Raw genomic sequence first — 12,208 nt, 5'->3', positions numbered from 1 at the left:
GAGCAGGAGGTAACTAGAGGTGGCGGGAGCAGGAGGTAACTAGAGGTGGCGGGAGCAGGAGGTAACTAGGGGTGGCGGGAGCAGGAGGTACCTAGAAGTGGCGGGAGCAGGAGGTACCTAGAGGTGGCGGGAGCAGGAGGTAACTAGAGGTAACTGGAGCAGGAGATAACTAGAGGTGACGGGAGCAGGAGATAACTAGAGGTGACGGGAGCAGGAGATAACTAGAGGTGACGGGAGCAGGAGATAACTAGAGGTGACGGGAGCAGGAGATAACTAGAGGTGACGGGAGCAGGAGATAACTAGAGGTGACGGGAGCAGGAGATAACTAGAGGTGACGGGAGCAGGAGATAACTAGAGGTGACTGGAGGCAGTTAGAGGTGACTGGAGCTGGGGTGTGACTAGAGGTGACTAGAGCTGGAGGTGACTGGAGATGACTGGAGGTGACTGGAGGTGATTGGAGGCATTTGGAGGCGACTGGATGCGATTGGAGGTGGTTGGAGCTGCAAGTGACTGGAGGTTACTGAAGCTGGATGCAACTGCAGGAGACTGGAGATGGGGGTGCCTGAAGGCAATTGCAGGAGACTGGAGCTCAAGCTGACTAGAAGTGATTGGAGGTGATTGGAGGTGACCAGAGCTGGAGGTGATTGGAGGCAACTGCAGGTGACTGGCGGTGAAGGTAACTAGGGGTGACGGGAGGCAATTGGAGGTGACTGGAGCTGGAGGTGATTAGAGGTGACTGGAGGTGGAGGTGATTAGAGGTGACTGGAGCTGGAATGTGACTGGAGGTGAATGGAGGTGATTGGAGGCGACTGGAGGTGATTGGAACTGGAGGTGACATGAAGTGATTGGAGGAGAATGGAAGTGACTCGTGGTGACTGGAGGCAACAGGATATGACTGGAGGTGATTGGATGTGGCTAGAACTGGAGGTTACTGGAAGTGACTGGAGGTTAATGGAGGCAACTGGAGGTGATTGGAGCTGGAGGCGACTGAAGGTTATTAGAGGTGACTGGAGATGACTGGAGGCGATTGAAGGTGACTGCAGTTAGATTCAACTGAAGGTGATTGGAGTTTGAGATGCCTGGAGGTGATTCGAGGTGCCTGGAGATGGAGGTGACTGGAAATGATTGAAGGTGATTGGAGATAACCAGAGCTGGAGGTGATTAGAGGCAACTGCAGGTGACTGGAGCTGAAGGTAACTAGAGGTGACTAGAACTGAAGGTAACTAGAGGTGACTGGAGCTGATTAGAGGTGACTTGGGGTGATTGGAAGTGATTGGAGCTGATTGGTGCTGGAGGCGACGGGAGGTGATTAGAGGTGACTGCAGATGACTGGAGTTGATTGGAGGTGACTGGAGCTGGAATGTGACTAGAGGTGACTGGAGCTGATTGCAGGTGAATAGAGTTGATTGGAGCTGGAAGTAATTGGAGGCGACTGGAGGTGATTGAAGGCGACCGGAGGCGATTGGAGCTGGAGGTGACTGAAGAGGACTGGAGGCGATTGGAGGTGACTGCAGCTAGATGTGATTGAAGGTGACTGGAGCTGGAGGTTCCTGGAGGTGATTGGAGGTAACTGGAGCTGGAGGTGACTGGAAGTGATTTAAGGTGATTGGTGATGACTAGAGCTGGAGGTAAATGGACGCAACTGCAGGTCATTGGAGCTGAAGGTACCTATAGCTGAAGGTAACTAGAAGTGACGGGAGCTAAAGGGTAACTAGAGGTGACAGGAGCTGGAGGTAACTAGAGGTGATGGGAGGCAATTGGAGGTGACTGAGCAGTAGGCGACTGGAGGTGATTGGAGGCGACTGGAAGCAAATTAAGGCGACTGGAGATCACTGGAGGTGACTGGAAGTGACTGAAGACAATTGGAGGCGACTGAAGACAATTGGAGGCGACTGATGGCAATTGGAGGCGACTGATGGCAATTGGAGGCGACTGATGGCAATTGGAGGCGACTGATGGCAATTGGAGGCGACTGATGGCAATTGGAGGTGACTGGAGGTGACTGGATGGGATTGGAGCTGGAGGTGACTGGAGGTGACTGGATGGGATTGGAGCTGGAGGTGACTGGAGGCGACTGGATGGGATTGGAGCTGGAGGTGACTGGAGGCGACTGGATGGGATTGGAGCTGGAGGTGACTTGAGGCGACTGCAGGGGACTGGAGCAGAAGGTAACGAGAGGGGACTGGAGCAGAAGGTAACGAGAGGGGACTGGAGCAGAAGGTAACGAGAGGGGACTGGAGCAGAAGGTAACGAGAGGGGACTGGAGCAGAAGGTAACGAGAGGGGACTGGAGCAGAAGGTAACGAGAGGGGACTGGAGCAGAAGGTAACGAGAGGGGACTGGAGCAGAAGGTAACGAGAGGGGACTGGAGCAGAAGGTAACGAGAGGGGACTGGAGCAGAAGGTAACGAGAGGGGACTGGAGCAGAAGGTAACGAGAGGGGACTGGAGCAGAAGGTAACGAGAGGGGACTGGAGCAGAAGGTAACGAGAGGGGACTGGAGCAGAAGGTAACGAGAGGGGACTGGAGCAGAAGGTAACGAGAGGGGACTGGAGCAGAAGGTAACGAGAGGGGACTGGAGCAGAAGGTAACGAGAGGGGACTGGAGCAGAAGGTAACGAGAGGGGACTGGAGCAGAAGGTAACGAGAGGGGACTGGAGCAGAAGGTAACGAGAGGGGACTGGAGCAGAAGGTAACGAGAGGGGACTGGAGCTGAAGGTAACGAGAGGGGACTGGAGCTGAAGGTAACGAGAGGGGACTGGAGCTGAAGGTAACGAGAGGGGACTGGAGCTGAAGGTAACGAGAGGGGACTGGAGCTGAAGGTAACGAGAGGGGACTGGAGCTGAAGGTAACGAGAGGGGACTGGAGCTGAAGGTAACGAGAGGGGACTGGAGCTGAAGGTAACGAGAGGGGACTGGAGCTGAAGGTAACGAGAGGGGACTGGAGCTGAAGGTAACGAGAGGGGACTGGAGCTGAAGGTAACTAGAAGGGGACTGGAGCTGAAGGTAACTAGAGGGGACTGGAGCTGAAGGTAACTAGAGGGGACTGGAGCTGAAGGTAACTAGAGGTGATGGGAGCTTGAGGTAACTAGAAGTGACTAGATGCAGTTGGAGGTGACTGGAGCTGGAGTGTGACTAAAGGTGACTGGAGCTAGAGGTGGCTGGAGGTGATTGGAGGTGACTGGAGCTGGAGATGACTAGAGGTGATTGGAGGTGACTGAAGCTGGAATGTGACTAGAGGTGACTGGAGCTAGAAGTGATTAGAGGAGACTGGAGGTGATTGGAGGCAACTGGAGGTGATTGGAACTGGAGGTGACTGGAAGTAATTGTAGGTGAATGGAGGTGACTGGAGGTATCTGGAGGAGACTGGAGGTGATTAGACATGACTAGTGGTGACTGGAGGCGACTGGAGATGACTGGAGGTGATTGGATGTGGCTAGGGCTGGAGGTTACTGGAGGTGACTGGAGGTGATTTAAGCTGGAGGCAACTGGAGGTGATAAGAGTTGACTGAAGATGACTAGAGACGATTGGAGTGACTGGAGCTGGAATGCGACTAGAGGTGACTGGAGCTAGAGGTGATTAGAGGCGACTGGAGGTGATTGAAGCTGGAGGCTACTGGAGGCGTTTGGAGGTAACTGGAGCTGATTAGAGGTGATGGGAGGCGACTGGAGGTGGCTGGAAGTGACTAGAAGCGACTGGAGGCAAATTAATGCGTCTGGAGGTAACTATAGGTGACTGGAGGCAATTGGAGGAGACTGGAGCTGAAGGTAACTAGAGGTGATAGGAGCTAGAGGTGATTGGAGGCAATGGAAGGTGATTGGAGGCGACTGGAGGCTGGAAGTGATTGGAGATGAATGGAGCAGTAGGTGACTAGAGATGACTGGAGCTAGAGGTGACTGGAGCTGAAGGCAACTAGAGGTGACTGGAGCCGAAGGTAACTAGAGGTGATGGGAGCCGAAGATAACTAGAGGTGACCAGAGCTGGAGGTAACTAGAGGTGATGGGAGCTGGAGGTAACTAGAGGTGATGGGAGCTGGAGGTAACTAGAGGTGACTGGAGCTGCAGTGTGACTAAAGGTGACTGGAGCTGGAGGTGACTAGAGGTGACTGGAGATGACTGGAGGTGATTGGAGCTGGAGGTGACTGGAGGCGGTTGGAGGTGATTAGAGGTGACTGGAGGTGGTTAGAGCTGCAGGTGATTGGAGGTGACTGGAGCTGAAATGTGACTAAAGGTGACTGGAGCTAGAGGTCATTGGAGGCGGCTGGAGGTTGTTGGAGCTGTAGGTGACTGGAGGCAACTGGTGGTGATTAGAGGTGACTGCAGATAACTAGAGGTGACTGAGGGTGATTGGAGCTGGAGGTAACTGGAGGCGATGGAGGTAGCTGGAGCTGAGTAGAGGTGATTGGAGATGACTGGAAGCGACTGGAAGCAAATGAAGGTGACTGGAGATAAGTAGAGGTGACTGGAAGCGACTGGCCATGGTGACTAAAGGCGATTTGAGGTGACAAGAGGCGGTTGGAAGTGAGTAGTGGCAATTGGAGCTGGAGGTGACTAGAGGCTATTGGAGGTGACCAGAGCTGGAGGTGATTGGAGGCAACTGCAGGTGACTGGAGCTGGATGTAAATAGAGGTGACTGGAGCTGAAGGTAACTAGAGTTGACTGGAGGCAACTGCAGGTGACTGGAGGTGATTGGAGTTAGCTGGAGGTGACTGGAAGTGATAAGAGGTGACTGTAGATGATTGGAGGTGACTGGAGCTGGAGGTGATTGGAGGTCACTGAGCTGGAGCTGACTGGAGGTGATTGGAGCTGGAGGTGACTGGAGGTGACTGGAAGTGATAAGAGGTGACTGTAGATGATTGGAGGTGACTGGAGCTGGAGGTGATTGGAGCTGGAGGTTATTGGAGGTGACTGCGGATGACTAGAGGTGACTGGAGATGGAGGTGATTGGAGTTGGAGGATACTGGAGGTGACTAGAGATGACTGAAGGCGACCTGAAGTGATTAAAGGTGACTGTAGATGACTGGAGGTGACTGGAGCTGGAGGTTATTGGAGGTCACTGAGCTGGAGGTGATTGGAGCTGGAGGTTACTGGAGGCGACTGGAAGTGATTAGAGGTGACTGTAGATGATTGGACGTGACTGGAGCTGGAGGTGATTGGAGCTGGAGGTTATTGGAGTTGGAGGCAATTGGAGGTGACTGAGCTGGAGCTGACTGAAAGGACTGCAGGTGGGTGAAGATGATTGGAGCTGGAGGTGACTGGAAGTGATTAGAGGTGAGGGTAGAGGACTGGAGGTGATTGGAGCTGCAAGTGATTGGAGCTGGAGGCAATTGAAGGTGACTGAGCTGGAGGTGACTGGAGATGACTGGAGGCAGCTGGAGGTGACTGGAAGTGATTAGCGGTAACTGTAGATGACTGAAGGTGACTGGAACTGGAGGTGACAGTAGGTGATTGGAGCTAAAAGTGACTGGAGATGACTGGAGATGACTGGAGGTGACAGTAGATGACTGGAGCTGGAGGCGACTAGAGGTAACTGGAGATGACTGTAGGTGTACCGGGATGGTTTTGAGCAGTGTGAAGGACGCAGATATTTGTGGCATTTGCAGGAAATAAATGTTCATTTGATGAGAGCCGCAGTTGGGTCGCACGTACACGGGTGCTAGTGAGTTGTGTCTGAAACTCTCGTCCAGGTGCGGTGCGAGACTCGGCCCATTATATGTCCTCTCCCTATGGGAGGACATGCTTCAGCCTTTCCATCTCGCAACATCAGTGCAAGAGGAAAAACGGCCGTGCAAATGAGGTAATTGGATACAACGGATTAATCCATTGTGCATCGTGTAAATGCACTGAAGCGTTCTCCCTCGCCAATTTAGCCGCATTTATATGTCGGCCGAAAATCGCGACCATCTGAAGCATATTGGTTTCCAATGGATTCCTTTAGATGGCCGATTTTTAGCAGTGTAAAAACGTTGAGTGGCAAAAATAGGACATGGGCACCGATCATGGCGGCCAACTTTATACGCGTCTGGAAAAGATTGGCTGATCTACATTGGTGGCTTCCACAGACTCCTATGGGAGCCGAAGAAAAAGGGTGTGGGAGGGAGTTTAGCAGCGTCCAGCGCGGGGAACACATGACAGGCATTAGAAGTCATTCCGAGGAAACTCTGCCGACTGAGAGATTGCCGGGCTGCGGCGCATGTTTCGCTGCATCCGGCTGTGTGAATGTACAAGAAAATGCATGCGTCCAGCATAAAAACGCAACGCTGAGTGTAAGAGGCCTCAAGGGCGCAGTTGGTAGTGCTTCAGCCAGCGGGCGTCTCACAGCTTCTTCTGAAGGATCCGGTGGGATCGCACGCCTTTCTATCATCACCAGCAGGGTCTTTATCAGTGATGCATCTGACAGTCGCTCTTCTGCGGGATCGGCCCAGACGGGCGGACTTCAGTACCCCCCCACCCACCCCCCATCAATGTGCTTCAGCTGCCCACCACCCTGCCACGGGTTGTCCTTCATTGGAGCACTTTTGGTGGGTGCTCACCACTACATGCCGGGGACCGGCCCTTCTCTGACCGCTTATGTACACAGCACAATATGGCGCTGGTTACCGTCGCTCCGATCCGCACACTTCTCCGTTTTGCTGCTGCCAGACACGAAAGCATTGGATCATTACCTCGTCCACCAGAAACGTGATCCTGTCGATGAAGCTCTGCACGTCCCTCGTCATCTCATTGATGGACATCTTCTTCTTCTGCTGTACGATGGCTTTCGCCTCGGTAGACATTCCCTCCTGTAAAGCCAATTGCTGACAGTTCGGCTCATAATGTGCAGATAAGAAGCGCAAAAATACAGAGATTTGTCAAAAAACACAGATGTGACCCTAAAGAGGTGACATAAAAGGGGGCAGCAGAGATTCTCATTATGTATCAGTGCAGCTGAGGGGAACATGAAGGTGGTGGTGCGGCCATCTTTGCCAGTACAAGGCTCCTAGCAAGGTTTGTGACTGCTCATTTGCTAAGTGGTTCCCCAAATTTACTTAACTAGTCCATCAATAGAAGATCGGCAGGGGTCCGCCACCTGGAATCCCCACTGACCAGCTGTTTACAAGACCACTCTGCTCATGCACTGAGCAGTTTTCTGCAGGAAGCAGACAGGTCTGTTCCTGCTGCAGTGGCCAGACTTGGTATTGCAGGCATTGAAGTGAGTGGGAACTTGGAATGCAATACCAAACCTGGCCACTGCAGCGGGTACGGAGCTGTCTGCTTCCTGCAGAAAACTGCTCAGTGCATGATCATATTGGTCCGGAAAAGAGCTGATTGGTGGTGGTCCCGGCTGCGGGACTCCCACTGCTCTACTATTGATGACTTATCCTGCAGATAAGCCCATGAACAGTTTGCAGTTGGACAATCCCTTTAAGCCATCACTGTCATGAGGATAGACTCTTATTGTTGTGGGGCCGGTGGTTATTATCCGCTCCTCATCATGCACAATGCTTCCTGCTTTCTCTGTGGTTGCTGGGGATTCTCCTGTTACACCTTCCCCACATACATCCGGGTCTCGCGTCTTACCAGCTCCTGTTTGCAGAGCGTCACCCTCTTCTTATCTAGGACCGTTGTGTTCACCATTTTGGTTTTTTTCTCTGCTGCTGCAATAAACAGCCTAACAGTAAAGAATAGAAAGGACTGTTAGGGGTTAATGACCCTGGAAGCTTCTAGAACCTGCTTACTGACAGTTTCCAGCTTATTACCCAATGTAAAACCCAACTGAAAAGTACTGGCAGCTAAGAGGGGCCTGACGGAGCGCCCCAGCGAGGCGGCGGTAAGGATCCTACCGGCTCTGGCTGATGAAGTCACTGAGGACGTCTCTCATCTTTTCTTCGGGGGCAAAATCCGAGACTTTGATGAGCTCCGTCATCTGCTGCAACCCTTCTTTCTGGGGAGTGAAGTACAAGGAGACTTAGAGGGGTTTTTGTTCATTTGAGGGTCTTTCAGTGTATGATCAGAGGTGGTCCGACCCAGATCCGCCCAATCAGCAGATCGATGGCTCTGCCCTGCTTACCAGAGCACAACGACCCCGTAAGGGTCTGATCACATGACCGATGCTGCTTACCTACCCTTATGGGGCGCTCTCTTTGGTGGAATGTAACTGGGAGCCATAGAGAAATGCAAAACACTCGGCCCGGCGCTCTGAGGGTTAAAGTGAATACAGCCCCCCGGTCCGTAATAAATACGCCTGTTTATTGCTGCGCCTTTCTCAAAATATACATGTGTATTGCATTTGTCTGTAAAGCCCTGGTCATCCAGCGAGCCGCTATCCGTAACTGAGGATGAGGAGGGTGAGAGGCCCACGTGGGCACTAGGTGCCAGCAGATACCCACCCAGCGGGATCCGCTGAGCACCAGGTCAGTGCCATTCATTTTCCATTGGTACTATTGTGGAGGACTATTTCTTTCAAGATGAGGCGCTGATATGTCTTTCCTGCTATATATGGAAGCCATGCAGAGTTCGGTGTGGATCTACCAGCGCCATACTTACACATGTGGCCGCGCCTGGTGCTGCACCTCAGCCCTGTTCAACCATGTTACAAGTAAAACTTTTTTGGGGAGCAGCTACAGCAGTTGAAGAGGTACCTGTCACCCTGAACGCCCCTCTGTGACAACTAACACATGATAGGTGGGGCCCTGCTATGGATTTTACACTAGGGCCCATGGGCTTGGAGGGAAGGGCCCATTTCATAGTAGGCACTCTAGGCCAGAATCCTTTACTTGCCATTTTAAAACGGTTTGGCTCAGGGTCATGGAAGACAGAATTGTTACTTCCCTGGTGGTCCAGAGAAGAGTTTCATTGTACATTCCATGGTGGTCCACAGAATGTGTTCATTATACATTAACTAGGCGTCCAGAAGAAATGTTCATTGTACATTCCCTGGTGGTCCATAGAAGATCTTCACTGCATAACCCCTGGTGGTCCAAAGGAGATGTCCATTATACATTCCCCGGTGGTTCAGAGATGTTCATTGTACATTTCCTGGTGGCAATGGAGCGAAGGGGGGGGGGGGCGCTGGAGCGCAGGGGGGGGGGGGGGGGCGCTGGAGCGGAGGGGGGGGGGGGGCGCTGGAGCGGAGGGGGGGGGCGCTGGAGCGGAGGGGGGGTGGCGCTGGAGCGAAGGGGGGGCGCTGGAGCGGAGGGGGGGTGGCGCTGGAGCGGAGGGGGGGTGGCGCTGGAGCGGAGGGGGGCGGTGGCGCTGGAGCGGAGGGGGGCGGTGGCGCTGGAGCGGAGGGGGGCGGTGGCGCTGGAGCGGAGGGGGGGTGGCGCTGGAGCAGAGGGGGGGTGGCGCTGGAGCAGAGGGGGGGTGGCGCTGGAGCAGAGGGGGGGTGGCGCTGGAGCAGACGGGGGGTGGCGCTGGAGCAGACGGGGGGTGGCGCTGGAGCGGAGGGGGGCGGTGGCGCTGGAGCGGAGGGGGGGCGGTGGCGCTGGAGCGGAGGGGGGGCGGTGGCGCTGGAGCAGAGGGGTGGTGGCGCTGGAGCGGAGAGGCAGAGTGAAAGGGAGTGGAAGGACTGTCTTATTTTTTATGCCATTACTTCTCCCGGGCAGAGAACGTCCGGCTCTTCCTGTGTGGAGCGAAGTGGTAATCCAGGAGCTCCTGATGGTGGGGCAGAAACACATGGTGCAGGCGCAGCTACGTTGTAACCTCCTATGGAAACTCCCTGGAGTGAAAGCGCCCTTAGACAGTCCTCAGCGCCTCGGCATTCTCACAGGATCCTGGCTTTACTTCACAGGGGTTCCTGGACGCCCGCTTTTCTATGCCCTCCAGCGGCTCGCTGTGTTTGTGCCCTAATTGCGCCAGGATCAGCACTGGCTCATGTGAATGCGGTTGTTCTCAGCGCTGAAGTCCCTTCCTTCTAGATATTGATGGGCAGTGCCAGTCATCAGACCCCTCACCATCAATGCACTTACTAGCAGAGCTGCAGTGTAAAGAATGGCGGGCCACACCCAAACTACCAAGAGATATCAGAATGTTTGATGTGGACAAAGAACATATAAAATAGACCCATTAGAAGCGGCAAACCGCAGCAAAGTGCGCAAGTATGACGAAAGAGGGACACAGTAGCTGCAGCCGTCGGCCGCCTTGTGTCCAGCCTCAGCTACAGACGGACTCACCAGGTGGTCGGCCATTTTCTGCAGCACGTTGGAGGTGTACAACCTGAAGGTCTGGTCTCCCCAGGTGCTTTTCACGTAGATGCACGGCTTTTTCTCATAGAATGGCAAGTAGTGATAATTCCTACAAAAACAGAGAAGAAACAGCTTAGAGGGGAGGAACTCGAGCCCCGGGCACGATGACGGGCCGTACATCGCAGTGTTGCCCTCGCACCGTCCTACTTCATCAGGGTCACAGCTGTCCTCCTCATCAAGATGAACAATGGGCCCCTGTGACTACGCCAGCGGCACACTGATTGGCAGAATGCAGCCTCAGCTGTAGTAGTCAGCTTCCCCAGGGAGGAGGCCGGGAGAGCGCGACGGAGGCCGGGAGAGCGCGACGGAGGCCGGGAGAGCGCGACGGAGGCCGGGAGAGCGCGACGGAGGCCGGGAGAGGGCGACGGAGGCCGGGAGAGGGCGACGGAGGCCGGCAGAGGGCGACGGAGGCCGGCAGAGCGCGACGGAGGCCGGCAGAGCGCGACGGAGGCCGGCAGAGCGCGACGGAGGCCGGCAGAGCGCCACGGAGGCCGGCAGAGCGCCACGGAGGCCAGAGAGAACGATGGACATGGAGATCGTGACAAAGTGGGGATAACAATGGAGTGGCAGACCTCCAGCTGATCCTTACTCCCTGGGGACAATGACCCCTTTAGTTGCCCGCCGGTCCCCTCCACATTACCTGTTGCCCTCTGTTATCAGAGGTTTCTCTGGCGTGGTCACGGATCTATAGGACATGGAGACGTCGTGCGCCCCGTCTCCTTCCTCAGTGTGCAGTAAGGGGGCGCTCTCAGCATCTTCCGCTTCGGATGGTTTCTTTTTACTTGTATGATGCGATCCTCCATCCAGGACGTTGCCATAGTTACCTGCGAATCATGGAAAAGATTCAGCGGTTCAGATCTCCGCGGAGGGACACTCCGAGCCTCATCTGTGGTCAGGGTGAAATTCAGTGCGCAAAAACCCCACAATACGCACTGAGCACGAAGCGTTGGGTGTAGAGGGCATACACAACCAGGACTGCAGACGCCCGTGGGAATGAGCCCCAGCCCTTCACAGCCTGTTATGTGATAGTAATGGCCGCATAAGGGGATGAAACAAAACCATTGATTTCAGCGCTTCCGTTTCCCCTCTCGGGATTCGCGGTCTTCGCTTACGCGGGTTTTTTTAACGCTCGTGGAATAACGCAGGGCTCGAAAGGTAAAAACAGACTTGCACCTTGTTTAGGCGTAGCAGCGAATGCGGTGGCACATACGCCGGTCTGTTTGAGCCCTACGTCTGCTGCTCATGGTGATGGCAGCGCTGCCCCTCTAACCGCAGGAGCTGCCGGGCAACTAGTGCCATTAACCCCTTAAGGAACAAGCATGGGAGAAATATGGCCATGGGCTTAATCCCGGCTGACAGCAAAATTATGGTGCGGTATTAAAGCTCCCATAATCTAGCAGAAACAGGCGGGGTCCTCGGTTGTTAGTTACAGCTGAGGACCTGGAGGAGAAGGTAGAAGCGGTTTTCATCTACTTCTGCCGCCTTCTTTCCAGGCTCCATAATGCTCAATGAGTGCAGAAAGAAAGTGGAAGTGTGAATTCTGCTGTTTGACTTGGCAATAGAGATGAGCGAGCGTACTCGTCCGAGCTTGATACTCGTTCGAGTATTAGCGTGTTCGAGATGCTCGTTACTAGCGGCGAGCACCACGCGATGTTCGAGTTACTTTCACTTCCATCTCTGAGACGTTAGCGCGCTTTTCTGGCCAATAGAAAGACAAGGAAGGCATTACAACTTCCCCCTGCGACGTTCAAGCCCTATACCACCCCCCTGCAGTGAGTGGCTGGGGAGATCAGGTGACACCCGAGTATATAAATCGGCCCCTCCCGCGGCTCGCCTCAGATGCATTCTGACAGAGATCAGGGACAGTGCTGCTGATGGTGGAGCTGCTATAGGGAGAGTGTTAGGAGTATTTTTGGCTTCAAGAACCCCAACGGTCCTTCTTAGGGCCACATCTAACCGTGTGCAGTACTGTGGAGGCTGCTTTTTGCAG

General features: G+C 54.3%; 1 protein-coding gene across 5 annotated transcripts in view; it reads right to left on the bottom strand.

The window, feature by feature from the left end:
- FER1L6 (fer-1 like family member 6) overlaps window positions 1-12,208 on the bottom strand; it is a 274,935-nt gene that overhangs the window by 187,328 nt on the left and 75,399 nt on the right. For all 5 annotated transcript variants that reach the window (XM_066578811.1, XM_066578813.1, XM_066578810.1 and 2 more), the window contains 5 exons: window positions 10,859-11,042; window positions 10,147-10,267; window positions 7,819-7,919; window positions 7,556-7,646; window positions 6,661-6,777 (listed from right to left, as the gene is read on the bottom strand). In XM_066578811.1, coding sequence (XP_066434908.1) covers window positions 6,661-6,777; window positions 7,556-7,646; window positions 7,819-7,919; window positions 10,147-10,267; window positions 10,859-11,042 — 614 coding nt within the window. The remainder of the gene's footprint in view (window positions 1-6,660; window positions 6,778-7,555; window positions 7,647-7,818; window positions 7,920-10,146; window positions 10,268-10,858; window positions 11,043-12,208) is intronic.

The sequence above is a fragment of the Eleutherodactylus coqui genome, chromosome 9 (genome assembly GCF_035609145.1).
Source record: "Eleutherodactylus coqui strain aEleCoq1 chromosome 9, aEleCoq1.hap1, whole genome shotgun sequence".
In the NCBI taxonomy this organism is placed as follows: domain Eukaryota; kingdom Metazoa; phylum Chordata; class Amphibia; order Anura; family Eleutherodactylidae; genus Eleutherodactylus; species Eleutherodactylus coqui.
The sequence above is the reverse complement of the archived record's forward strand: the minus strand, read 5'-3'. Positions and strand labels throughout refer to the sequence as shown.